The sequence below is a fragment of the Sitophilus oryzae genome, unplaced genomic scaffold (assembly GCF_002938485.1).
Source record: "Sitophilus oryzae breed Bouriz unplaced genomic scaffold, Soryzae_2.0 scaffold_1441_pilon_pilon, whole genome shotgun sequence".
Classification (NCBI taxonomy): domain Eukaryota; kingdom Metazoa; phylum Arthropoda; class Insecta; order Coleoptera; family Curculionidae; genus Sitophilus; species Sitophilus oryzae.
The window spans coordinates 1,224,150-1,247,616 of record NW_022146106.1 but is presented as its reverse complement, the minus strand read 5'-3'; the positions used below and the strand labels follow the sequence as shown (position 1 = coordinate 1,247,616).

The 23,467-nt window shown below is 33.4% G+C and overlaps 1 protein-coding gene across 1 annotated transcript; it reads left to right on the top strand.

The window, feature by feature from the left end:
* The first annotated feature begins 310 nt into the window (after positions 1 to 310).
* LOC115876972 (transmembrane and ubiquitin-like domain-containing protein 1) lies at positions 311 to 22,732 on the top strand. The gene is made up of 7 exons (XM_030893020.1): positions 311 to 481; positions 536 to 695; positions 9,490 to 9,648; positions 9,705 to 10,031; positions 14,874 to 15,102; positions 18,826 to 19,152; positions 22,460 to 22,732. Exons 2-7 carry the CDS (start codon positions 599 to 601, stop codon positions 22,605 to 22,607), a joined length of 1,287 nt encoding a protein of 428 aa, XP_030748880.1. The 5' UTR covers positions 311 to 481; positions 536 to 598; the 3' UTR covers positions 22,608 to 22,732.
* The last annotated feature ends 735 nt before the right edge of the window (positions 22,733 to 23,467 follow it).

Sequence of the window (23,467 nt, the reverse complement as noted above, 5' to 3'; positions counted from 1 at the left end):
TGATATATCGATATTTTTTGACTTTTCATCAATTTATCTATGACAGTATTGACATTTTTGATCATATAAAATAACCAGAGATGTAGATCCTTTGTAGCTGTTTGTAGATCTGATCACAGATAACGATTATGTGTTATCTGTGGTCTGATGGAAGGATGTAGGCTCTAGTTAATTATTTTATGGATGTAGGTCAGCAGTTGGGTCAGTAGGTTCATGTCGGTCCATATCTCTGAAAATGGCACTTTTATATATGACCCAAATTGACATGTATGATTGACATTTTGTGTATACGTCAAATGTCAAATTCAGTGGACCAGCTGATGTCAAATGCTCAAATGTCAAAATTTTTTATGATTTTTTAAGTAGTTCATCGAGTTTTCTCTAATGTGTAACCAGAATAACATATAAATAAATGTGACTAAATAAGTAGCTCTAAAATATTTGTATTTATAGAGATTTTAATAGTCCGTAGTATTAGAAGGTGAGAGCTTCAAATGGAAAAATAATTTAGCTGTCAGTATTATTGTTTTTTTAGAATTCAAAAGTCAAAATTTAAGAAGTGCGTAATTATAAACAAAACTTGTGTTTTTATGAAACAATGACATTAATCAGTATCTCTCGCCTATGGTCATTAATTGAAGGTGTTGAAGACGTAATAACCCACATTTGTATAGCAGTTTTCAGTATAATCATAGGTAATTATTATTTTATTTTATAAATAAAATAGATAATTTAAATATCATTTTTATATGTATAAATTATAAGACCCAAAAAGTTGGGACTTTTCAAACATATGTAAGCATTTATCTACAAACCTATGTTATTTTGTTCAGTGTATCATTGAAGTTAGTGTAATGTATTAATGGTAAGTTATTATTGTTCCAGTATTATCTAAAGGCATTTTTTTGTGATTTTGTAATTCACACTAAAGAAAGTTCTACAAATGGGAAACAAATATTAATTAGGGTAATTCGGAATAGCGATATGGTACATTATAGTGTTGTGTATGTTTTAGTCAGTGTAAGTATGGTTCAACCACCAGTGTCGTACAAAGTCCACCATAGTTTCTTATGGAGCATATGGTGTTTACACAGTACAAACTCCATAGCATTATCAAATACAATAAAAAGTGTACACCAAACTTATTTTGAATCAAATGTAACAGTCCATAGTGCAAGAAGTGTACACTTTTAACCATTCCGAACTCGGCTATTGCTATCTATTTATTTAGTTTTAGCAGCTGATTGGAATATATATATTATATAAATAATTGCCTTGGTTTATGCCCTATAAAACTATTCTAGTACACTTATTTGTGGATTTCAAAATGTTGCAAAATTTATTCCTTGTTTGTTGTGATTGGAATACTGGTTCCACATGAGTCGCGTTACAATAGCGACCGTTTCAGAAAAATACCGCGACAAAATACCGCGATTTTGTAACGACGTTCCACTTCCAAAGTGTCGCGGTCCTCGCTAAAAATATATCTAACTTATCTATATTTGTAGATTAATGTAACTTTTATCCGCCACTCATTTTCCAAATATCGAGTTTATAATTGTGTATAGCCAATTTATCTCATTTTTAGAAAAACGATGACATTTCTTGTTATTTTCCATCAATCTTCGTTTAAATAAAATCAACGGCTCATATTTATGTGTAATGCATTATAATACATTTAATGTTAAAATCAAGAACAAAGTCCAACACTGTCAAAAAAATTGTTTATTGGCCTAACCTAACCTTAAAAATAGATATAAACAATAAAACTTATATAAATGTATAAAAGCAAATAAAATATGTTTATTTTATTTTATTTGCTTTTGCATTTCATCTCTCAAACAACGCTATTTTATACAATGCCTAGTACATACCAAAAATCACTATTTCGAAAGTAACGTAGCAACGGTAGCACCAACGCCAATAGTAACCGACCAAATCGCGACAGGCAAAACCGAAACACTAGAAGCGCTCCAGCGACTGCTGGAACGAAGTACGTCGCCTCCGAGGTCGAGCGTCGATAGCCAGTTACAGCAGGGACCAGTTACTTCTGTTCGCGACAGAGGAACTACGGCTCTAGGAGCGCGACGGCCGGAGCAAAGTTACGTCGCCGCCGAGGTCGAGCGTCGATAATCAGTTACAGCAGCTACCAGTTACTTCTGCGGTCAGGCGGAACTACGGCTCTAGGAGCGCGACGGCTGGAGCGAACACGCGCGACGCTACGTACATACCAGTGCCAGATACTACTGTTGACGAAATCGCGACGGCTGGAGCTAAACACGTCGCTATGCGGTTACTACGGTTCAAGCTAACTTCAAGAGCGATTATAAATCATTTATTTGTAAATTATAAATAATTTATAATTTTGTCGTCATTATGATCGTCGTTCTTCAGTAATAGGTTCCTGATTGGTTGTGGAGCGCGACACGACGTTGCAAAAAAATACCGCTCCAAAATCGCGTTACTCAAATACCGACATATCACTACTTGTTTGGGATCTGCCTTAATTATGATTGATGTAATTCTTAATTCCTTATTTAGCATTTTTATAGGTAGGTTTTGCAACATTTAAATTTTATTACTTATTAATATGTTGAGTGCCAAGCACGAGTTAACTTCCTAGAGTTAACTCTAATCCCAGACGCCAACCACGAGTTGTCTCGTTCTTAACCAACTGTTCTGCAGCCATAATAACCATATCAAAGTTTTTTTTAATTTATACTTTTTCTGTTTGTTTTTAAACTAAAGTTGTGTATTGTAAATTCGCTTAGTGGATTTGTAAAGTAGTTTTTGAAATACAAGGATTTTTAGCTACCGCCCTTGCTTGCGATTGGAAGATTCAGTGACCCATGAGCGAGCTTAGATATTTTTATTAAAACGCTATAAAATAATATTTCCAATTATTTTGTGTGGCACTGTCTGCCTATAGATATTGCTGTCTACGAGTCGACTCCTGCAGTGGGATTTTGTAAGCTCCTTAGCAAGAAATTTCTTGCCTAGCCTATGTTGTTTTTATACATATGATTGATGAGTCACTAGACAGGAAATATGTTTACAGAATCGCACTGCTGGCTTTTTTTTTAGTTGTGGCCACTCTAATTAAAAATATTTTATAGTAGTGTTGTTGTGTAGAACCTGATAACCGCCAGCCGTCCAGTGCTCTCCTGTAAAATTAGTAAAATGGAGCTTATCGTGTTTTTCCCGTGAACCCTTCATTAGTGATATGAGTTTGAATCACCCTGTATATTTCTATAAATAATTTTATATTGTCAGCTACCATTACCCAAATAATAATAATAATACAATATAACTTATTACCAGCGTACAATTACAATTAAATTATAATAAGTGATAATAATTATAAATTAGTGTAATCTACATCTACATATTAAAAAAGTAGAAAAAAGACTCAAAGTCTCGGTCTCAACGTTTATACAATGTTAAACTGTTACACGTGTTTCGCTCATATACGAGCATCATCAGACCTAACAAGAAAGTACCTAAATAAATAACAAATAATAAAAAGGTCGTCATAACTTACAAATACAATTAAAATTAATCCAAATACACGTTCACATTTTACAATTAAAACAACACTGAGACGAGGCTGAAATGACCGGCAAATATTTTTTTTTAGCCAAGGTTTATTTATTTTCTTAAGAACGACTTCAAGTTGTTCGAAAGTGAGAGTGAGAAAGTGAGATACTTTTTATTTTTTTTTAATTAAATGAAAAACAAAAAATCCGGCGACGACAGTTTTTAGAAGAGCCAATTAGCTATCTTTTAGTAAAAAAAGTAACTTTCTAGAGCAAGTCGTTACTTCAGTAGAGACGACACAGATAAACATTAGCATTTTATATATGTAGAGGCGAGTTCCAAAATATAGTGAAAGAGCCCATTGAATACGTCAATCAATCCTAATTTATGTCATGTACTAACATACCAAAGCTCAATTTTTTATCTGAAAAAATTAAAAAGTTATAGAAGTGAGCCACTTTTGAGACGCACCCGGTATACAGGGCTAGTCAAAACTGAATGTTGTATTATTTTTCTCCACTATTTTAAATGGTAACCTAACCTAACCTAACACCCTGTATTTTGTATTACAATCGAACAAGGTTTTCTTTAATCTTTTTATTTTATTAAACACTTCCTATAATTAAAGTCGATATTTAATAAAAAGATTGTGTTTTTTTTTTGAAAATATGACACGATCCTTAGACAAGGAAAGAGAGGGGACGGCTAACACGCATATTCTCCATATACGTATTACTTTTTACAAATATACTCAGGGTTCCCTATTTAACGCCGTGTGCAATTTCTGTGCCGTAAGAAAAAGACAACATAACCCAGCTCCATATTAAAACTGCATAAGTCTATTTCACCCGGATATGGATTGAACTGCGATTGCGCCAAACTCCGATTGATTGTTGTTTTAGTTCTGTTTGGATTACTTTTTATTTGTGCGCGTAAAAGAGTGATTTTGTTTAGTTTATTGTTTCCAACTATTTTTGATATTTTTCCAACTCCATGATAATGTGTTATAAATAATAAAAATATAAATAAAATTGAAGGTTAGGGGAAATGTCAGTCAACCACTTCCCTTTAAAAACATCGACCAATGAAAACTTCTTCAGGTGAGGCATGCTCAGTTAAATGAATATCCGGGTGAAATAGACTTATGTAGAATTCCATATTGTTCTTTCACTGTTTGGGCTTCACTTTTTGGAGATTAGGCTGAGTATATTTGTAAAAAGTAATACTTATATGATATTCTCCCGTGATCGGTTAGTGAGGCCAAAGTTCTATCGGCGGCCATACTTTGGTGACAAGATTTCGAGGTGACACCGAGCGAATTTTTATGTTTTTTGTGACAACTGTTTTGTTTTAAATTTATAAACTGTATTGTTTAGTATGGTGAGATGTTCAGCGTATGGCTGCAAAGGCCGAAGCGAGAAAAAAGTGGCTGGAATTACATTTCACAGGTAAAAATCGATACACAACTTTTGTTATGTGGTCATAAAATGTACATTTTTTCATTATAGCAGTAAAAATATGTAAAATGCTTTTAATATGTTTTGTACCACATCCAAACCAAACTATTTTTAATAATTCCAAGTAGTATTCTCAATATCCTTTATTATAATTAATGTTTGATACTATAAATAATGCTACTCAGCATGGATTTCTCCAGTGGCGTAGGAAATTGTAATCAGAGAAATACAATTTCTGCAATAAACATTTTTTTATATATTTTACATGTAAAAAAATGTATAAAGTATTGTTATCAAATATGTAAAATAATTGTAAACTATAAAAAAATTAAAAATTCTAGTGATAAAAAATCTATATGTATAGTTGTTATATAAAACTTAAATTTACCTGCCAAGATTTGCTGGGGGTGGACAAACTTGTGGTGGGCTACTTGTTACTACATATATTTTTTTAAATATTCTTTCAAAAAATTTGCTAATTTAGGTGTATAATAATAGTCTCAGTGAGTAATTAATATAAATTTAAAAATAAATAAAATAACACAAAGCTTTGTTTATTTTTTTTGTGGAAAATTAGGATATTCTTATGATTGAAGGTAACAAATATTAAAAATTACATTATTCATTGAATCCGTACGCAAGTGTGAAGGGGAATGGCTAGATTCATTATTATACCGTATTGTCGAAAAAAAAAACGACGTCCAGTGGGCTTGTAAATGACGACCGACGATTTCATAGCTATCGCTGACGCCGTCTTTTTTCGATGTCGTTTTGTATAGTTTTTATATCATTTTATATGTAGAATTATATGGGGAATATCATCGATCGTAATTTACAAGCGAACTGGACGTCGTTTTTCTTTCGATTATACGGTATAATAATGAATCTAGTCAATTCCCTTCACACTTGCTTATGGATTCAATGAATAATGTAATTTTTAATATTCATTTGTGAAATTGTCATTTCCAAACAAACAAGACGCCTTTTTTTTCGATCATACAGTATATATGTATATACACGTTTAAAGCATATGTTATTACATTATTTTTTATTTAATTATACATTATTCACACGTTAATAAATAAATAATTGTCTTGATAATCAGTCCACTGTGACTGTTAAATAAATTTTGCATTATCGACTTAGATATTCTAATATTATAAAGGTGAGACTATAAAATACAAAATTGTATATGCATTACTCAAAAATGAACGATTATATAGAGAAAAAAATGAACGATTATATAGATTATATATTAGATATATTAGTTTACGTTTTAATAAATATTTTGTACCGTCTAGGTACAAGCTAATTTCTGATGCTACGCCATTGGAGAATTTCGCGTGGTGACAACTTGCCTCACTTTCAGCTGCCGTGTTACCTGTCCCCTCTCTTTCCTTGTCTAAGACACGATCTGACTTTCGCTCTTTGAATAGTAGGCATTTATCATTAAAAGTGTCATGAATCAAATTACGTTAATTGAACACAATTTACTTCTATACGAAAGTGCTTTGTCCGTTAGAGGGTATCAAATAGTGATGGGATAACTCGAGCGAAAATTCGCTCGAATACTCGATTATTGAAATAACTGACATCGCTCGATTATGAACGAGCGATGCAAGTGACGAGTACCACGCGACGAACGCAAGTGATCCTAGAATGAAATAAATTGAAATCCGATTTTAATGTGACGTACTCGATAAAAAGCCGAGCGAATTTCTACATACATTGCAGGTAGCAAAATTACACGACGTATATACCGGGTGCGTCTTAAAAGTGGCTCACCACTATAACTTTTCTATTTTTTTAGATAAAAAAATGAGATTTGGTATGTTAGTATATGACATAAATTAGGATTGATTGACGTATTCAATTGTTTTCAGTCATATCCTGTTTCACCGGAAATTACTACAATTTTTGATTTTTAAATGGCACCCTCAATTTTTTTACTTTATTCGATAGAAAATGACATTCTAAATAGAATGACGTATTATATGTCAACTTTTGACATATTCGCTCAAAAACAAATTGTATTTTAAATCTCAATCTAGAGTGCCATGTCTGTGTTAAAAACACTAATTTTTAATCAAGGAGCTTTGGAAAAATTAATTTGATCGTCTAATGTTCTAGTGTCTTGTCCTGGCCGTTTAAAATACGCCCAAATCGTATTTTTGATCATATCTCAATTTTTTTCAAATGGAACGAGGGTGGCTCATTAGCATAATTCGAAAAATATTTTTTTTACGAATAATTTGGTACCACACACTTGGTACTTCGAGTCAAATTGTCGTTATGAACCGCATATTACAATTTCAAATAAACCATATGCGAAAATGTCAAAAGTTGACATGTGATATATTATTTTCTACCGAATAAAGTTAAAAAATACCTAGGGTGCCATTTAAAAATCATAAATTGTAGTCATTTCCGGTAAAACCGGAAGTGACCGAAAACAATTGAATATGTCAATCAATTCTAATTTATGTCATATACTAACATACCAAATCTCGTTGTTTCATCTGAAAAAATAAAAAAGTTATAGGGGGTGAGCCACTTTTGAGACGCACTTGGTATATTTATCCGTTGCGTATCTGAGGGACAAAATTTTACGACCCACATCGACAATGCTTCGAAATAAATTAAATCAAGCGAATCGCTCGCTGCTTACTACTTGCCGTTCGTTACCGAAAGAATATGTGCCCTGCGCACGCAACTTACTGCTTGGCGCTGGGCGTTAACGAGTACTTACAACATGCGACGGATGAAAACCGTATTTTTAAATACGAGTGATCACTCGTATATATCGCTCGACTGATCACTCGGTTATTGCAATCGCTTGATACTCGAGTATTCGATTATTGAAATTAATCGGTTCTTCCAATCACTAGTATCAAACAGTGGCGTGATTAGAAATTTTGAGCTCTAGCGCAACTCTCGGTATTGGGTTCCTGGCCCCAATATGTACCTCAATTTTTAGCTGGTCGACCGGGGCTCTTTTTATTAGAGGACCCTCCTCCCGCGAGTACTGGTATTAGCAGGGGTCTAGCTACGCCACTGGCATTAAACTTTTTCATAAAAAGTATAATGCCAGTATTTTTTGTGCTCTTCTAACAGATGAAGAGGAAGAGCAGGTGAAGAAGAAAAGGAAAGTTTGGACTCAAAATTTGAAAATTAACAAAAAAAAAGAAGTTTGGAGAATTTTTCTATCTTTTTCCTGATTTAATAAACGACAAGCAGATTTAATAAAAGACAAGAGCATTTTTTTTCAGTATTACAAAATATAAAGGAAACACTTTACGAACTCCTCAATTGAGTGTTTTAAAAGCAAAACACCGGCTATGTCTACTAATCATATTTTTTCAGAAGAGACTGTATCGAATACTACTAATGCAATAATGAATCGCTTATACTGACGACTTTTGATAATTCTTATTTATTCTGATGTGTATATTAGTTATGTGAAGAAAAAACCCTAATCTTTTTTATATATTTAGGTAATTAGAAATTGGAGATTGTCACTTTTGTCAAAAAATGGAGATTGCCGGTTTTGCTTCTACACCCCTCAGTAATATAAAATCTTTGATAGAAAAATATCATCCATCCGCCTCTAGTGAGGAAAGACTAAAAACATATAATATTCCTTTATGAAAATTTGTTTGCTTAATTAAAAAATACAATTCTACCATTGATACGTATCACTAGTTCCCAGTCAAATAGCCAACTGAAGAGACTCGAGATGCAAAATTATTTCCGTTGCCGAGTCGCGAGTACGCACACTGCAACGCGTCGAAATGCGGGAGACGGAAAAAAGTTGCTAGAGAAGTCTTCCGACTTCTAGACGGAAATTCCGCGGCGCGCTTCGGCGCTGCGCGCTCTAGTGTGCGTTGGTCCGTTTAACTACATAGCAAGCAGACATAAGAAATTTCTATATGGCGCTGCGCCGCGTCCGCGGTATAGAGGGCGACCAACCTTTAGTTATTATATATTTTGTCGCTTGTAAAAAACGCCACCTCGGTTAGTTGTCGAGAGTCCTTTTTCCGAAGCTAACGTACAAAAATACTTTTGATCGCATCAAGTAGGGGCATAAAATATATGGTATCTACCAATCATCTACCGTATGATCAAATAAAAACGGCGTCAGCAATGGCTGTGAAATGAAGAGCTGTCATTTTATATGTAAAATTATATGGGAAATGTAATTGATCGTCATTTCCAAGCCAACTGGACGCGGTTTTTTTTCGATCATACGGTTGGCGAAAATGTGGAATATTATGTCAGTGTAACAAATAATTTTTGACAAGTTTCATAAATTCTAAATTTATTAACTTTTGAGTTTATTTTTAATTGATGCCCTCTAACGGGCACAAGAAAAAAATATATTTTTAAATAAATGGTGTCCAAATTCAAAAAATACGTAGTATTTCTGTGTTCAAGGATATTGGAGACATCTCGTATAATTATGAAATTGCTTATAGCGAATATTTAATTATTTTAGTATACATCGCTTGGTGGTCCACAAGTATTACTGATCAAAGACTTTATAGAACAGTTCTCTTATTAGACCGTAGAAGTCGTGCAGCTAGATCTTTTTTAAGAGGCATTAGATTTTCTAGAAGATTAAGTAATCATACGGAAACAGTAACTATATCCGAAGGTAATGGATTATAAGTTGATATTACATTTGTTATTTATGTTTGCATATTTCTATAGGATCAACCTCAACTAGCACAACATCAAGCCAAATTGAGGAGCAATCAGAATCATCTGAATCAAGCAGTAACTTGTCAGAACCGTTACAAACTCAACCAAAACCTAACGAAGTGGCAAATAATTCTAATAACTCACAAACGACAGAAGAAAGTACAGACATAGAAAATTTTGAAGAGTCAACCACCGAAAACAACAACTTGGAGAATATACAGGAATTTGAAGAGAGAAATATAATTGAAACAATGGATGCTGATACACAAAACACTGTAAGACAAAGAAGACTTGCTCATTTTGAAAATACTGCAACAACTAGTAATGAGGATTCAGGTAGGTCATATTATTACCTTAATTACTAATTAAGTACTTAATATTTGCCAATACATTTCATATACAGGATCGCTGTTATGTATGAAAACGGTCGATTATTAGGTAAAATATAGGAGGTCTCGCAAAAAGTTAAATACAAAAGTTATAGGGCAACTGCCCAGCTACGTCGAAACACCGGTTCCCATTAGAACACCGAAGTTAAGCGACGCAAGGCGATACTAGTGGATGGACGGGTGACCGATTCGAAACTCTGTATCGTGCTGTTGTCCAATAAAGGCAAAAGTGTAAAATCTATTGACACACACTGCTCATTCACGCCGGTTCGAGGCCGGAAGAGATCGGATATCTCGTGAGTAAGAGTTGATTTAGACACTTGCCAAGTCGGTTAGCCATTGCCATGATATGGCCGAGAACCGCGGTTCGGATTCCGCGTAAACAAAGTAGGTCCCGTCCGGATTAGTCCTGGCAGGAAAAAGGAGACGTTGACTTAAATCTTTATTTTACAAAAGTTATAGGATTTTTAAATATCTATTAGCGGTCATAAAGTCATGACACATAAAAGTTTTATTTTTTTTAAATAGAACCCCCCTGTATATTATTACATATTTCAATGCTTCCTTCAATTCTAAGCAAAAATTGTAATACACACAATGTACCTGAAACCAATCGTTTCCGAGTTATTGACTTTTGAAAATATCACTTAAATAATTTGATTTAATTAATTTCGATATGTTCAGTTTCATTTGACGATGCCATTCTGCCAAAACTGTGATACTTAATAATATTTGACATTAGTTCTCAAGTTAGCATTTATAGATGTATAAAATGAGATTATATCAAGTCTGGAAATTACAAAATTTTCATTTAACATTTCAATTCTTCAATTTATGTACATTGTGTATTACGATTATTGCTTAAAATTGAAGGAAGAATTGAAATATGCAATAATATACAGGGGGTTTCATTTAAAAAAATAAATTTTCATATGCCACAACTTTATGACCGACTCTGTATACTTAAATTTACTAGTAGCTAATAGGCATTTAAAAACTCATTACAACAGTATCACAGTTTCGGCAGAATGGCATCGTTAAATGAAATTGAACATATCGAAATTAATTAAATCAAATTGTTTATGTAATATTTTCAATAAAGTCAATAACTCGGAAACGGTTGGTTTGAGGTACATTATGTGTATTTCGATTTTTGCTTAGAATTGAAGGAAGAATTGAAATATGCAATAATATACAGGGGGTTTTATTTAAAAAATGAAACTTTTATGTGACACGACTTTATGACCGACCCTGTATACTTAAATTTATTACTCGCTAATAGATATTTAAAAATCCTATAACTTTTGTATTTAACTTTTTGCGGTACCTCCTATATTTTACCTAATAATCGACCGTTTCCATATACCTATAACAGCGCCCCTGTATTTCTCATACACAATACTGATTCAAATTTGCAAACAGATATGTTTTACAAATATATTTATTGGTCAACTTAAGTTTGAAGAAAATATATACAACGCCGACCCAAGATCTTTCTCTTGTCAACCCAGTATAAGTAATATTATTATCTTGGTCTTAAATAAATTAGAAAAAATGAAGTGTTTTAAAAATTCTCTACTACTGAAATAAAGATAATATGTGATGTATGGTACAAATGGTGAGTTGTCATACATGTTTAATGTTGTAGATGCTTTAAAATTAGTTTACTATCAAAACCAAATATATATATAAACATTTATATTTAAATAGAGATCGTCTACGCTCCGTACGGGATCGTCCAATAATGGAGAATGTCAGATGTAGCTCGGAATAGCGATGTTCGGTCCTAAAATTTCAGTACCGGTATCCGGAATCACGAAGTACCGGTCCTACAACCGGTATACCGGTTCCAACAATTAGATCGGTAGGACCGATACTAAACCAGTATATCGGTTGGACCGGAAGACCGAAAGCCCGGTTGAACCGGATGAACCGGAATATCGGAAAGACCGAAATAATTGTTCTGTTTGTTGTGTCATTGAGCATATACCTCATGATATCGCATTAAAAAAGGAAAAAAGAAAGTTACAGGCACGAGAACTTTAGAGAGAACGTTAAATAAATACGGTATTTTGAGGGATAAATTAGATTTCTCGTAATATACCGTAAATCTATCCGTTACCGTTGCAACTATATAGTATCTTAAGTTAGTTCAAACTTAAGATTCTCATTGTTTATGTTCAAATTTCCGGCATATTCTTGATTTCTTGTCCAACGTTCTCTTTACTTATGAAAAATGCAAAAAATAAGTACTGGAAACTGCTGTTCTTGGAGATATAAATGGAGCGGAAATAAGATGCTATTTTACATATTTTAAATAACAGTGTAGACGCTATTGAATGTCGGCCTGAGTTTTACGGACATTTTAATTTATATAATATAGATGATGAGTGATCCATGAGTAAGATGCTTTACTTGAATTTTAGATGTACTAAAAAAGAAGACTAGTTTACTGGACCAAACTAGACTAGCAATACCTTAAATATACATCAAAATCAATTACATTGCATGTTCCTGACCGTATTATACCGAATGATCGAAAAAAACGGCGTCCAGTTGGCATCACCAGCATAATAAATATCGATTACATTTCCCACATAATTTTACATATAAAATGACAGCTATCTTCATTTCATAGCCATCGCTGACGCAGTTTTTTTTCAATCATACGGACCTAGAGTAGAAGAACACAATCAGCTTTGTACAAAAACCGGTACCGAAATCGTTTTATACAGGTTTTTTAATTTTCATATTATCATGAATCTATTTTTCTGTACCGATTGAAACCCGTCTGCCGGTACCGGTACCAAAATCTATCTTCCGGTACCCGTACCGAAACCGGTATATACCGGTTTTGAAAAAGACAATACCGATAGGTACCGGAATATTTCAAAAGTACCGGTCCTGATACCAGTATACCGGAAGACCGAACATGCCTAGCTCGGGAACATTTAATAACATCTAGTCCTAAGCTAGGTACTTGAAATGAACTTACACCTATGGAAGGGTTGTGCGCATGTTGTAAATAACGACAGAGTCACTATGTCAAAAGAGTACGTCAATGTTGAAGAATAATGTCAAGTCCTCCCCAGTTTTCCAGCCTAAATTCGAAAAACAAGTTTAGAAGGAAAGAAAAGCAAAAACTTACTGGTACTATAAAGTAATGTCATGTATTATTTTAATACCTGATATGCAATAAATTATTTTTGATGCGCAATAAATTATTTTTGGATAATTACCATTTAACGTTTTATCCGTTTTTTTTTCTTATTTTTAACTTTTATGACCAGAAAGCTAAATTATTATTATAACAGTTTTGTTGTAACTCTCCATTTATTTCAATTTTAAAAGCAACATTAACTGGTCTAATGATTCCAGATAATTTATTTGTAAATTTGTAATTATGTAATTGAAGAATAATCTTTAACACACCTATGTTAAAATTTAAGTAAATAAAGTAGCTGAAATGCTTTTTTTAATTAATTCTAAATATAACATTTATATTAATCTGTTGTACAGGGTGGCTCGAATTCAACGCTCATCATTGGGATTTCGGAAACCGTAAGAGATACAGGATCGGTTAAATGGAGGCAAAGGTGCCCAATTTGATGCTCAATAAAATGTCGTATTGTATTTTGAAAAATTCCGAATACTTCCGAATATATTCGAAAAAAAACGGAATTTTTAATTTTGTTTTCTATTGTTTCCTGGCTTTATTTGTTAAGATAACTTAAAATGAAAAACACATTTTCATTGCCACTTTTTCTGCTCTATAACTCTGTGTGATTAAATATTGACTGACGTTTCGGCTTCTGGCGACCATCATCAACTTAATTTTTTTAAATACGGACCTGACTTTTTTTTCAATTTTATTAAATCATGTCATCACTCCTTAAACACTATATATAGTCACTTTGATATTTGCCGGCGTTTCGTACAGAAAATTCCATCATCAGAATATTTTATGCAAAAAAAAATAAAAAATAAAAATGCAATACGGCATTTTATTTAGCATCAAATTGCGCAACTTTGCCTCCATTTAACCGATCCTGTATCTCTTACGGTTTCCGAAATCCCAATGATGAAGGTCGAATTCGAGCCACCCTGTACAGGGTCCGGCAATAGTGCGTCGGGCATAAGCCCCTAGAATAAAAAACTTGGGAATTTTGTTTAAGTGCAAACCTAAAGTACTCGTATGTACTATAATAGAATGTATTTCAGGAAAAATTTTAACTTCTACAGGGTGGCCCAAAAAATTATCAGTAGATTGGGATGATTTTTTTAAATGTAGCATCCAGTATATTATTATATTTTTGGCTTCCTTTCAGGTCACTTTACATAATCCTAAGATATGAGTAAATATATTTCGTTAGTTTCAGAGATATTAATAAATAAAGAAAAATATTATATATTTTCAGCCTTTCTTAAAAAATTATTACAAATACAAGAACTGTCCTGAAATCAAAAGTATATGAGGTATTTACTTTAGACGGTCTAGATTTAACTTTGGTATAAATATCGTAATCTTAAATCATACAGGGTATTCAAAATTCTGCGCCAAACTTTCTAAAATATAAAATAATTTTTTGTGTTTTTTAAGAGCCACAGGACCTGTGGCTCTTACATACTACAATAGCATACAGCTCTAGCATACAGCAATATTTTATTGGATTTTTCCATGTACCAATATTTGTACAATAAATTCACTGCTGTAATATGAAATCTTACACATCTATCACCATGTTGCTTAAAATTGTACTATATTTATTTATTTTTCATGTACGAGTAGCAACAAGCAATATCCAGTTGGAAGGTAGAAAAACAGTTACTCATTCTGATATAAAAGAAGGAGAATGTAAAGACGATAAGGAAGTAAAAACCGTTTTAAATAGTAATTCTCAGTCTGGATGTAATAAAGATGCAGATCCGTCAAACATAACAATTAAGCTGAAGTACATAAACGATGATATAAGAATCGTGGATGGAAGATTGCACGAACCGCTCGGCGATTTCAAAGTGTAAGTTTTAGGTTTAACATTGTTTTTTTTTTTAAATGCATATACCTTTTATCATTTTGTGCAGCTAAACACTTCGGAATACAGTAGTGTTGATTATCCTAACATTCATTCATTAATCAGTCACGCGCACCATTTTTGTGTGAAACTTCGTTACACGCGCTGGGAGTAGAAATTCAAGGCCGTGACACACAAGCTAGCGCGAGACAAAACGTGGTAAGGAGAGTCTACGACTCCACGTGTGTTTAACAAAAATATTTATATTAGTACAAATTTTTGTGAAAAAAAAGTGAATCAATTTTTTTTATTAATTATAGGTACTATAGACTATACATTGTAATTATTATACAGTACTAATTTTATCATTTTAATACAAATATTGTGAAAGTGAAGCAGTTTATTTATTACTTTTTCAACATTTCAAATTACACTTTTTCAAACATGTCCTTCAAATCTTTCAATTAATGGCTGTTGGTAAGAAGTTTCACTTCAAGTATGCGCACATAGTGCACACACAATTTTAAACTTATTTATGTATCATATTCTCTAGACTACATATACCGAGTGCGACTCAAAAGTGGCTCACCCCTATAACTTTTTTATTTTTTTAGTTAAAGAAAAGAAATTTGGTATGATACTATAATTTGGTATGACATAAATTAGGATTGATTGACGTATTCAATTGTTTTCGGTCACTTCCGGTTTCACCGGAAATGACTACAACTTTTGATTTTTAAATGGCACCCCGGAATTTTTTTACTTTATTCGATAGAAAATGTCACTCTGGATAGAATGACATATCATATGTCAACTTTTGACATTTTCGCATATGGTTTATTTGAAATTATAACTTGCGGTTCGTAACGAAAATTTGACTTGAAATACCAAGTGTATGGTACCAAATTATTCGTAAAAAAATGCTTTTTCCAAATATGCTAATGAGCCACCCTGGTTCTATTTGAATAAATTGAGATATGATAAAAATACGATTTGAGCATTTTCTAACTGGCCAGGATAAGACACTAAAAACATTAGACCATCAAATATATTTTTCCAAGGCTCCTTGATGAAGAATTATTGTTTTTAACATAGCCATGGTACTCTAGATTGAATTATAAAATACAATTTTTTATTAAGCGAGAATGTCAAAAGTTGACATATGATATGACATTCTATTCAGAATGTCATTTTCTATCGAATAAAGTAAAAAAACACCGAAGCTGCTATTTAAAAATCAAAAGTTGTAGTCATTTCCGGTGAAAAAGGAAGTGACCAAAAACAATTGAATACACCAATCAATCCTAATTTATGTCATATACTAACATACCAAATCTCGTTTTTTCATCCGAAAAAAATATAAAAGTTATAGGGGTGAGCTACTTTTGAGATGCACCTCGTATACTAACATATATCTGTTCTGTATCAAAATCTATACCAAAAGTCACTTTGTGTCGAACTTTATAATTAGTAAAGATTAAGTGAAGGGTAAGGGGAGAAATTGATGATTTCCATTTTATAGGAATTTTTTAAGTAATCAACTTAATCTGTTGAGAATACCAAGTCCTAAACACATGCTAAAATGTAATTGAATATAACAAACGATATCCAAATAATAACGCATACAGCAATATTTTTTTGTATCTTTAACATGGTATTCAGACAAGCGTTTATAAATTACCGTAACTTTATCTGATCCCAGCTAAATTTGACCTGCATGACTCCAACCTTTTTTTTTTGTTAGAGAAGAGGGGAAGCGATTTACCGCCGAAGTGTGGGGTTCGATGCGAAAATGCGAGGTGTGGATGTCGATCGCCGTGAGGCATACGGAAGCATCCACTCCTACCTTTAATCGTCACTCCGTCGACACTGAATCGCTCTAGTTCTTAATCTTAATCTTGATTATCACAGAATTGATTATCACTAACAGGAGCCCGTGCAGGACAATTTACACAGATCTAACACGTCTTGCGGCCACTACGTCGTCCACTTCAATAAGAATATCGAGACACAGCTGGTCAACAGCCTTTCAGCAATGCTCGTCACGCAGCATAACCGTGATGAGGCTTTCCTCAGTCAGAGGTCCTGTGATGGCTTCCGTGTCAGTTCTCAGTGCCGCATGTCGGTCGCATTCCAGTAGTACGTGCCCGGCATCCTCTACATCGCCACTAGCTCCGCAGTGGGGAGAGGCAGCTTTTCCGATGCGATGCCTGTAGGCAGCAAACGTACCATGTCCACTCAGAAACTGCACCAAGCAGTAGGTCAGTCTCCCATGGTCTCTTCGTAGCCATGGTCTCAGGTCTGGTATCCAGCGCCGAGCCCAGCCGCCCCGATCGCTGCTTTGCCATCTTCTGTTCCACAGCTCCAGGAATTTTTCTTTATTTGCCTTGATAGCACCTTTCTCTAGCCCGTAAGATTCGCTCCTGTATCTAGCTTGCAGGTCCAGAGGCATTATCCCAGCGAGCACTTGTAGTGCTTCTGTGGACACTGTCCTGTTTGCCCTGCTTACATACAGGAGCACTGTCCTCTGTGCCCGGTTTAGAGTGTCAACATTCTTTGCCAACTTTAGAGCGGTTTCGGCCCATGCTGGTGCAGCATACAGCACGGTAGACACCTGTGCAGTTGCGAGCATCCTGCATCCCAATCGCCGGCGCCACCATCGCGCGGCGTGAGCCTTGTTAGAGCACTTGCACTCTCCGCTACGTTCTTTGCCTTTGTCTGAGTGCGGTAGACAAAGGTGCCATTTTTGTCTAGCCAGACGCCCAGGTATTTAATATTAATCCTTAATTGGCACTTGCACTCCCAGAATGTTGACCTCCAAAGCCCCTACCAGTTTTGCTGTGCCGGTCAGTCTGCAAATACAGGTCTTTTCAGGAGTCAGCTCCAGCCTTCGCATGACTCCAACCTGCATTCTGTGAAGCCAAGCCGGTGAAATGGGTATATAAATCTTCTGAAGGAATTCGCTTCTGAAGGCATAATCGCTCAGCTAGCTCTGCTCAAGCGTAGTGCGCAAGCCTGGATTTTGAATTATCGATCGGATAACTAGACCAATAAAAGACTAGACGCTAGCCTGTGAGACTAGACGCTAGCACCAGCTGTTCATTCGCACGGCTCCGTCCAACTTCGTACGGCTTTCGTTTGCGCTCCCGTTCGACAATTATTATCTAATCCTCAGAGTAACGGCTAATCGATATTTGGAGTTGCGCTGTTGCGCCAGTGTCTGCCTATCAGACGAATATATGTGAAGTATATATGGACCGGTTATCTAGTTGCCTCTAACTCGGCTTCAACTCCAACACATTGCAGGGATAGGCAATAATCTAATAAACAAAAAAATGAACCCCAGATATTAACCAACGCCAATCAAAACAGCCTGTCAAAATATAATAAAAAATCTATATTTGATGGATTCAAACCTGGTACATCTCGAATCTCGACCCGGAAGCGACCGCCTTACCAATGGAGCCACAGCTGCTTTTGTAACTAGGCTAGGCATTACTTAGTTCTTCTGTTCCATCAAAGACAAATACTGTCAAAACAGACAGGATCAGATGACGTTACGGCATTCTCTAGACTCTCTTGGTATTCGGCATCATTAAATCAGTTTTCTCTGTAAAAATCACTTTTGTCACATTGACGGTTTTTGCCCTTATCCAAGTATAAACCAACTCAAAAACAGGTCCGTTTACTCCCTTTGCTAATAAAAATAACCTTATTTTTTTATTGCAGGAGGCATTTTGAAACTGAGCTAAATTCAAATAAGATTGTACGTTTAATATTTAATGGCCAAGTTTTAAAGGAAGATCGTCAAAGTTTACAAAACTGCGGTCTTTTCAATAATTGTGTCGTTCATTGCCTAATACATCAGAAGAGGCCGTCGATAAGCGATGAACTAATCCAAGGGAACATTGGCCAGAATCCGGAACTTCTTAGAGGCCATTCATTTACTATAGTTACAAATATCAACAACAATAATAATCAAGGAATTGATTGGGATCTGGGAAACTTTTTGTTTGCCTTGATTAGTTTTATGCTATTAGCTGCATGGTATTTCAGGTATTTAAATTGTTTATGTATTGTAATCGCAAAACATTTTCCGATGCACGTCATCAATCATATCGACATTGACACTAAAGTCTATAAACCTGAGTAAATGAATTTTTGGCAAAAATTTTTAAATTTGTAGTATAATTTAAGATAGCGAGCAGCTCTTCATTTTACTTTATAGAGCAATTGATTGTAACAGATATTTTAATTAAATTAAAGCTACAAAAATTTGTTTAAACTGAATTTTATTATCGCTATGTTAGTCAGATTGCGCCGTGTTCAGCAATGTTGTTCTTTATTATTTGACAATTATCCTAGTGTCGATCGTTGTTGTATAATATCGTGTTGTTGTTGAATCTGTGTTGTGAGGAATTCTCGTTTTTTGCCGTTTTCGTAGTTTTTTTAAATTGCACTTTTAAACACAAACAGTTCTTTTAAGAACTAAATTTTCGAGTTTTTGTATTGAATTTTTTGAAATTGTGTTGAAAATATGCCGAAGCATTTAAACAGTCGAAGCAAAGAGCTTCTAGCTTCCCTGATAAACTATTTTGAATGAGAACGTGACAATAAAGCTCCTTTATTACCCTTGACTGCAGTCAGAGAAGTAAGTTTGATTGATAAGCCCATTATGCCACTTTCAAAGTTAGTTTTTATTAAATTCTGTGATTATTAGTTTGTGCATTAATAGCACCCTCTTGTTATTACCACTTATGGAGTTGTAAGATGTACAACAATAAATAAATAACCCATAATAACGCTTATAATAATCTTCATAATGAACTAGTTTTTGCCAATATGTAATAAGTAAAATAAGCTATAAAACAAATAAATCACTTAATCACTAAAATATTAGTTATTAAATTAGGAATAAAACGTAGAGCTCTTTAAACTTTAAAAAAAATGATATAATAAATATGTTGTTTGTCAATTTTAAATTAAGATTCATCTCATAAATCCATCACAATCTGGCAGCGCTGTCGCCATCGCTTGTCACTCAAACTTGATCACGTGCATCGGAAATTGTTTTGCGATTACCATATGTATATCATACGGTATAAAATCTCTCCAGCAAGAAAATATATAGGGATATCAACAATGTGGAAATAGTTGGATATTATGATTTTACTCGTTAGGTTAGCATTAACTTTAAGAAATTCGAATATTTATCGGCTCGTATTACTAGTGTTCCAAAAAAAAATTAAATAATATGATTAATTTTTTGATGATGTTTAAAATCTTTTTCCATAATAATATGAAACTAATCAAAACGAGATGAGAAATACATAGATTTAGTCTGAAGGTTTTCTAATTTAATTATCGAATAAGTCTGTTATAAAATATAGGTTAGGTTACCTGTATTACGTTTAGTTAGGTGTACTAGTTTCATTCATAAACTAGTTTTATTACAAAACACATACATACTTGTTAGGAGGTATCCATTAAATAATAAAATATATTTCAACACAGATTAACATATATTTACCAGTAAGAGGGCACCCTAAAATTTTTCAAATAATAACTTGTTTTATTATGTGTATCAATCACTAACCTTAAAACGCAAATTCTTTACATAGTATTGCCAATCATTTCAGTCGTTGTTTGCTTCCTATATCTTCAGGGTGGCGCCTCTCATATCGAAATGACATTTTTCGAGCATATGTAGGTTAATTGAAAGCATTTTTTTTATAAAAATATATGCCTGAAATGTAATGATTTTGACATAGTTCACATTATGTGAAAATAAAGAGTAAATTTTAAATTTCAATAATAGCTGCCTATTTTTTAATATACCCTGTAAAGCCTGATCTTCAATTACAATAATCATTGTATGTTAAAATAAATTAAAATTTGACCAGAAAAGTTATACAGGATGAGACAAAATTAGTCACTTTTAAAAGCAAGTTACTCCTTTATTTTAAATGGAACGCCCAGTATATTATTTCAGTGTTCAATGAGGAATTCATATATCTTCAAAATATTATCAAGGTTGCCTACCCCTTAGACAAAGATTTGCCGAGATATTTTAATTTTTATGAGTTCACGTCAGTAGATCTTTATTATTTGAAAATTTCATTTTGTGAGCATATTTCCTCGGATCTTCCGCGTCGTATGAGAGGCTCCACCCTGTATAATATACTGTGTAAAATATATCTAGCAAGAGTATGTATAACAGACAACATTCAAATAATGACAGAAAAAATCAATCCGCTTTTGAATTAAAATTACAGAAAACAAATGCCACTGTCACATATCCTTTGACTACTGTTTTTTCATTTTGCAAAATTCAAGATTTTATTTTACAAAAATCCGCCAGACAGTGATATCCAATTATCATTATTTGTCAAATTTAAAAGCAACTAAACTAGAGCAAGATAAATGTTCGATTTTACTATCAGTCTGCCTAATTATATTTACTTGATATGGAAGTTAACTACAAAGCTTCAAACATAACGATTTTTTTTTAAAGTAAAATATGTAAATTCAATTCATATCAATTTTCGTATACGTCATCAAGCAGTGGATATAATTGACAGTTGCCAGGATAACATTACATTTTTACAAAATCTTGATATGATAATACTGTATTTTAAACTTACTTCATTCTGATTATTATTGAAAATTTAGAACAAATAAATTTTTTTTTTTCATATTAAAACAAATAATTTTTTTTAATGTTAATGTTAGGCTTTTTATTTGATGATTGACTTAGCTGTCCATGGTATTATTATTTTATTACTTAAATTAGAATGTTGTCTCAGTGCACACACATTTAAATATTCGTTCCAAATGGTTGGACGTGTAAAGCTTGATTTTCATGCATCCGTTATACGTTGATACTATGGTCCGACGGTGCTCTGATTGGTCATAGCGTTTTCTCGCTACTTTTCATCCAAATATTTTACTTCAGCCCGTCAACGGACCCGTTCATACGATAACGGACGTTTTGACACTTTTGACAAATTTAATGTAACCTTAATAAAAATATAAGTAAAATAGCAAAATCGTTATGGAAACGAAAATATAAAATATTACCAACGTATATCCGATAAAAGGAGGCATGAAAATGCCATAAATTTAAAAACTGCGTTATTTTCTAACCAATCAAAGGCTTTAAATTCTACCAATAAAATTAGTATCGTATCAACGTATCGTCGGACAACGGATGCATGAAAATCAAGCTTAAAACCTAGCAACGATACCTTTGAAAGCTATGACGTGTATCGTAAATTGTTTAGCGTTGGGTATATTTTTGATATGGTCAAAACAGAATTGACTAATTTTTAAGTTATAATCTCTATTAATATTTATTTTTTAGGTATGTTTACGCTCATCTTTATACAGTTACAGCATCAGTAGGTTTACTAATAATCACAGGTATCTTTTCCATTGTCTTAATTGGAACTTATTTTCCTGATAATGACCAAATAGTTAATCCTACTCATACAAGGATACGAATAGTGTAAAGCGTGAATAATTTGAGACTACATAACTGCACTAACATTGTTAATTACATACCAATTTTATTTATATTTAACGTGATGTACGCTTTAGAGAATAAATAAAAATTAAGTATAAATTATAAGCCGTCTGTCAGAATTTTATTTCCAATTATCCATTATTTTATTTCAAAAATTTAATTGTTGACAGATATATCCACAATATCTCCAAAAACGCATCAACACTAGTAAAAATATGCCATTATGAAACACTAGTAATTGAACTGCTAACTGCAAACCACATGATATCACAAAAACAAAAATTGCGGGAAGGAATTGATTTTTATAGCATTAGCATTTAGCGTTCGGTATTTCACGTCCGACTGCTCGGATCGATCGTTTATGACATCCAGATGTAGGGGAAGTAAATCTGAGCCGTTCGGTAAATAAAATCGGAGCAATCCTTTGAATAAGAAGACTAAGGAAGGAGCATAATGCTATCCATATATTCATGCATGGTGGGCGGAAAAAGCACTCTAGGGTGGGGATCCTTGACAGTTCTTTTTGACGATTCATTTGACACATTTGAATTTGATTTGAAATTTTGTGGATTTGTCAGTCTTTACCGAGCTTATTTTATGTTATTTATTATTTATTCTACTACTGATAGTTGGATAAAGGTAGTAAATCTAGATGGAAATTGTGGCAGAACTTAAATTAACAGTGACACTATCGCGATTTATCGAAAAAGACTCTAAAATAGTTGGTTGTGTAGCGTGCGGTAGATCTCGGCAAAAATCGAGTGAAATAATGGAACAACTTTTCGCTAGTAAGTGACTATATGATATACATACGTGTAGTAAACCGATCATTTATGAAATTCACTT

Excerpts from the sequence above, each read along its gene's own strand:
- LOC115876972 (XM_030893020.1), top strand. The coding sequence starts at position 599 with ATGACATTAATCAGTATCTCTCGCCTATGGTCATTAATTGAAGGTGTT. Across the intron at positions 9,649-9,704 it reads AACAGTAACTATATCCGAAG|GATCAACCTCAACTAGCACA; the intron begins GTAATGGATTAT and ends ATATTTCTATAG. Across the intron at positions 15,103-18,825 it reads CCGCTCGGCGATTTCAAAGT|GAGGCATTTTGAAACTGAGC; the intron begins GTAAGTTTTAGG and ends TTTTTATTGCAG.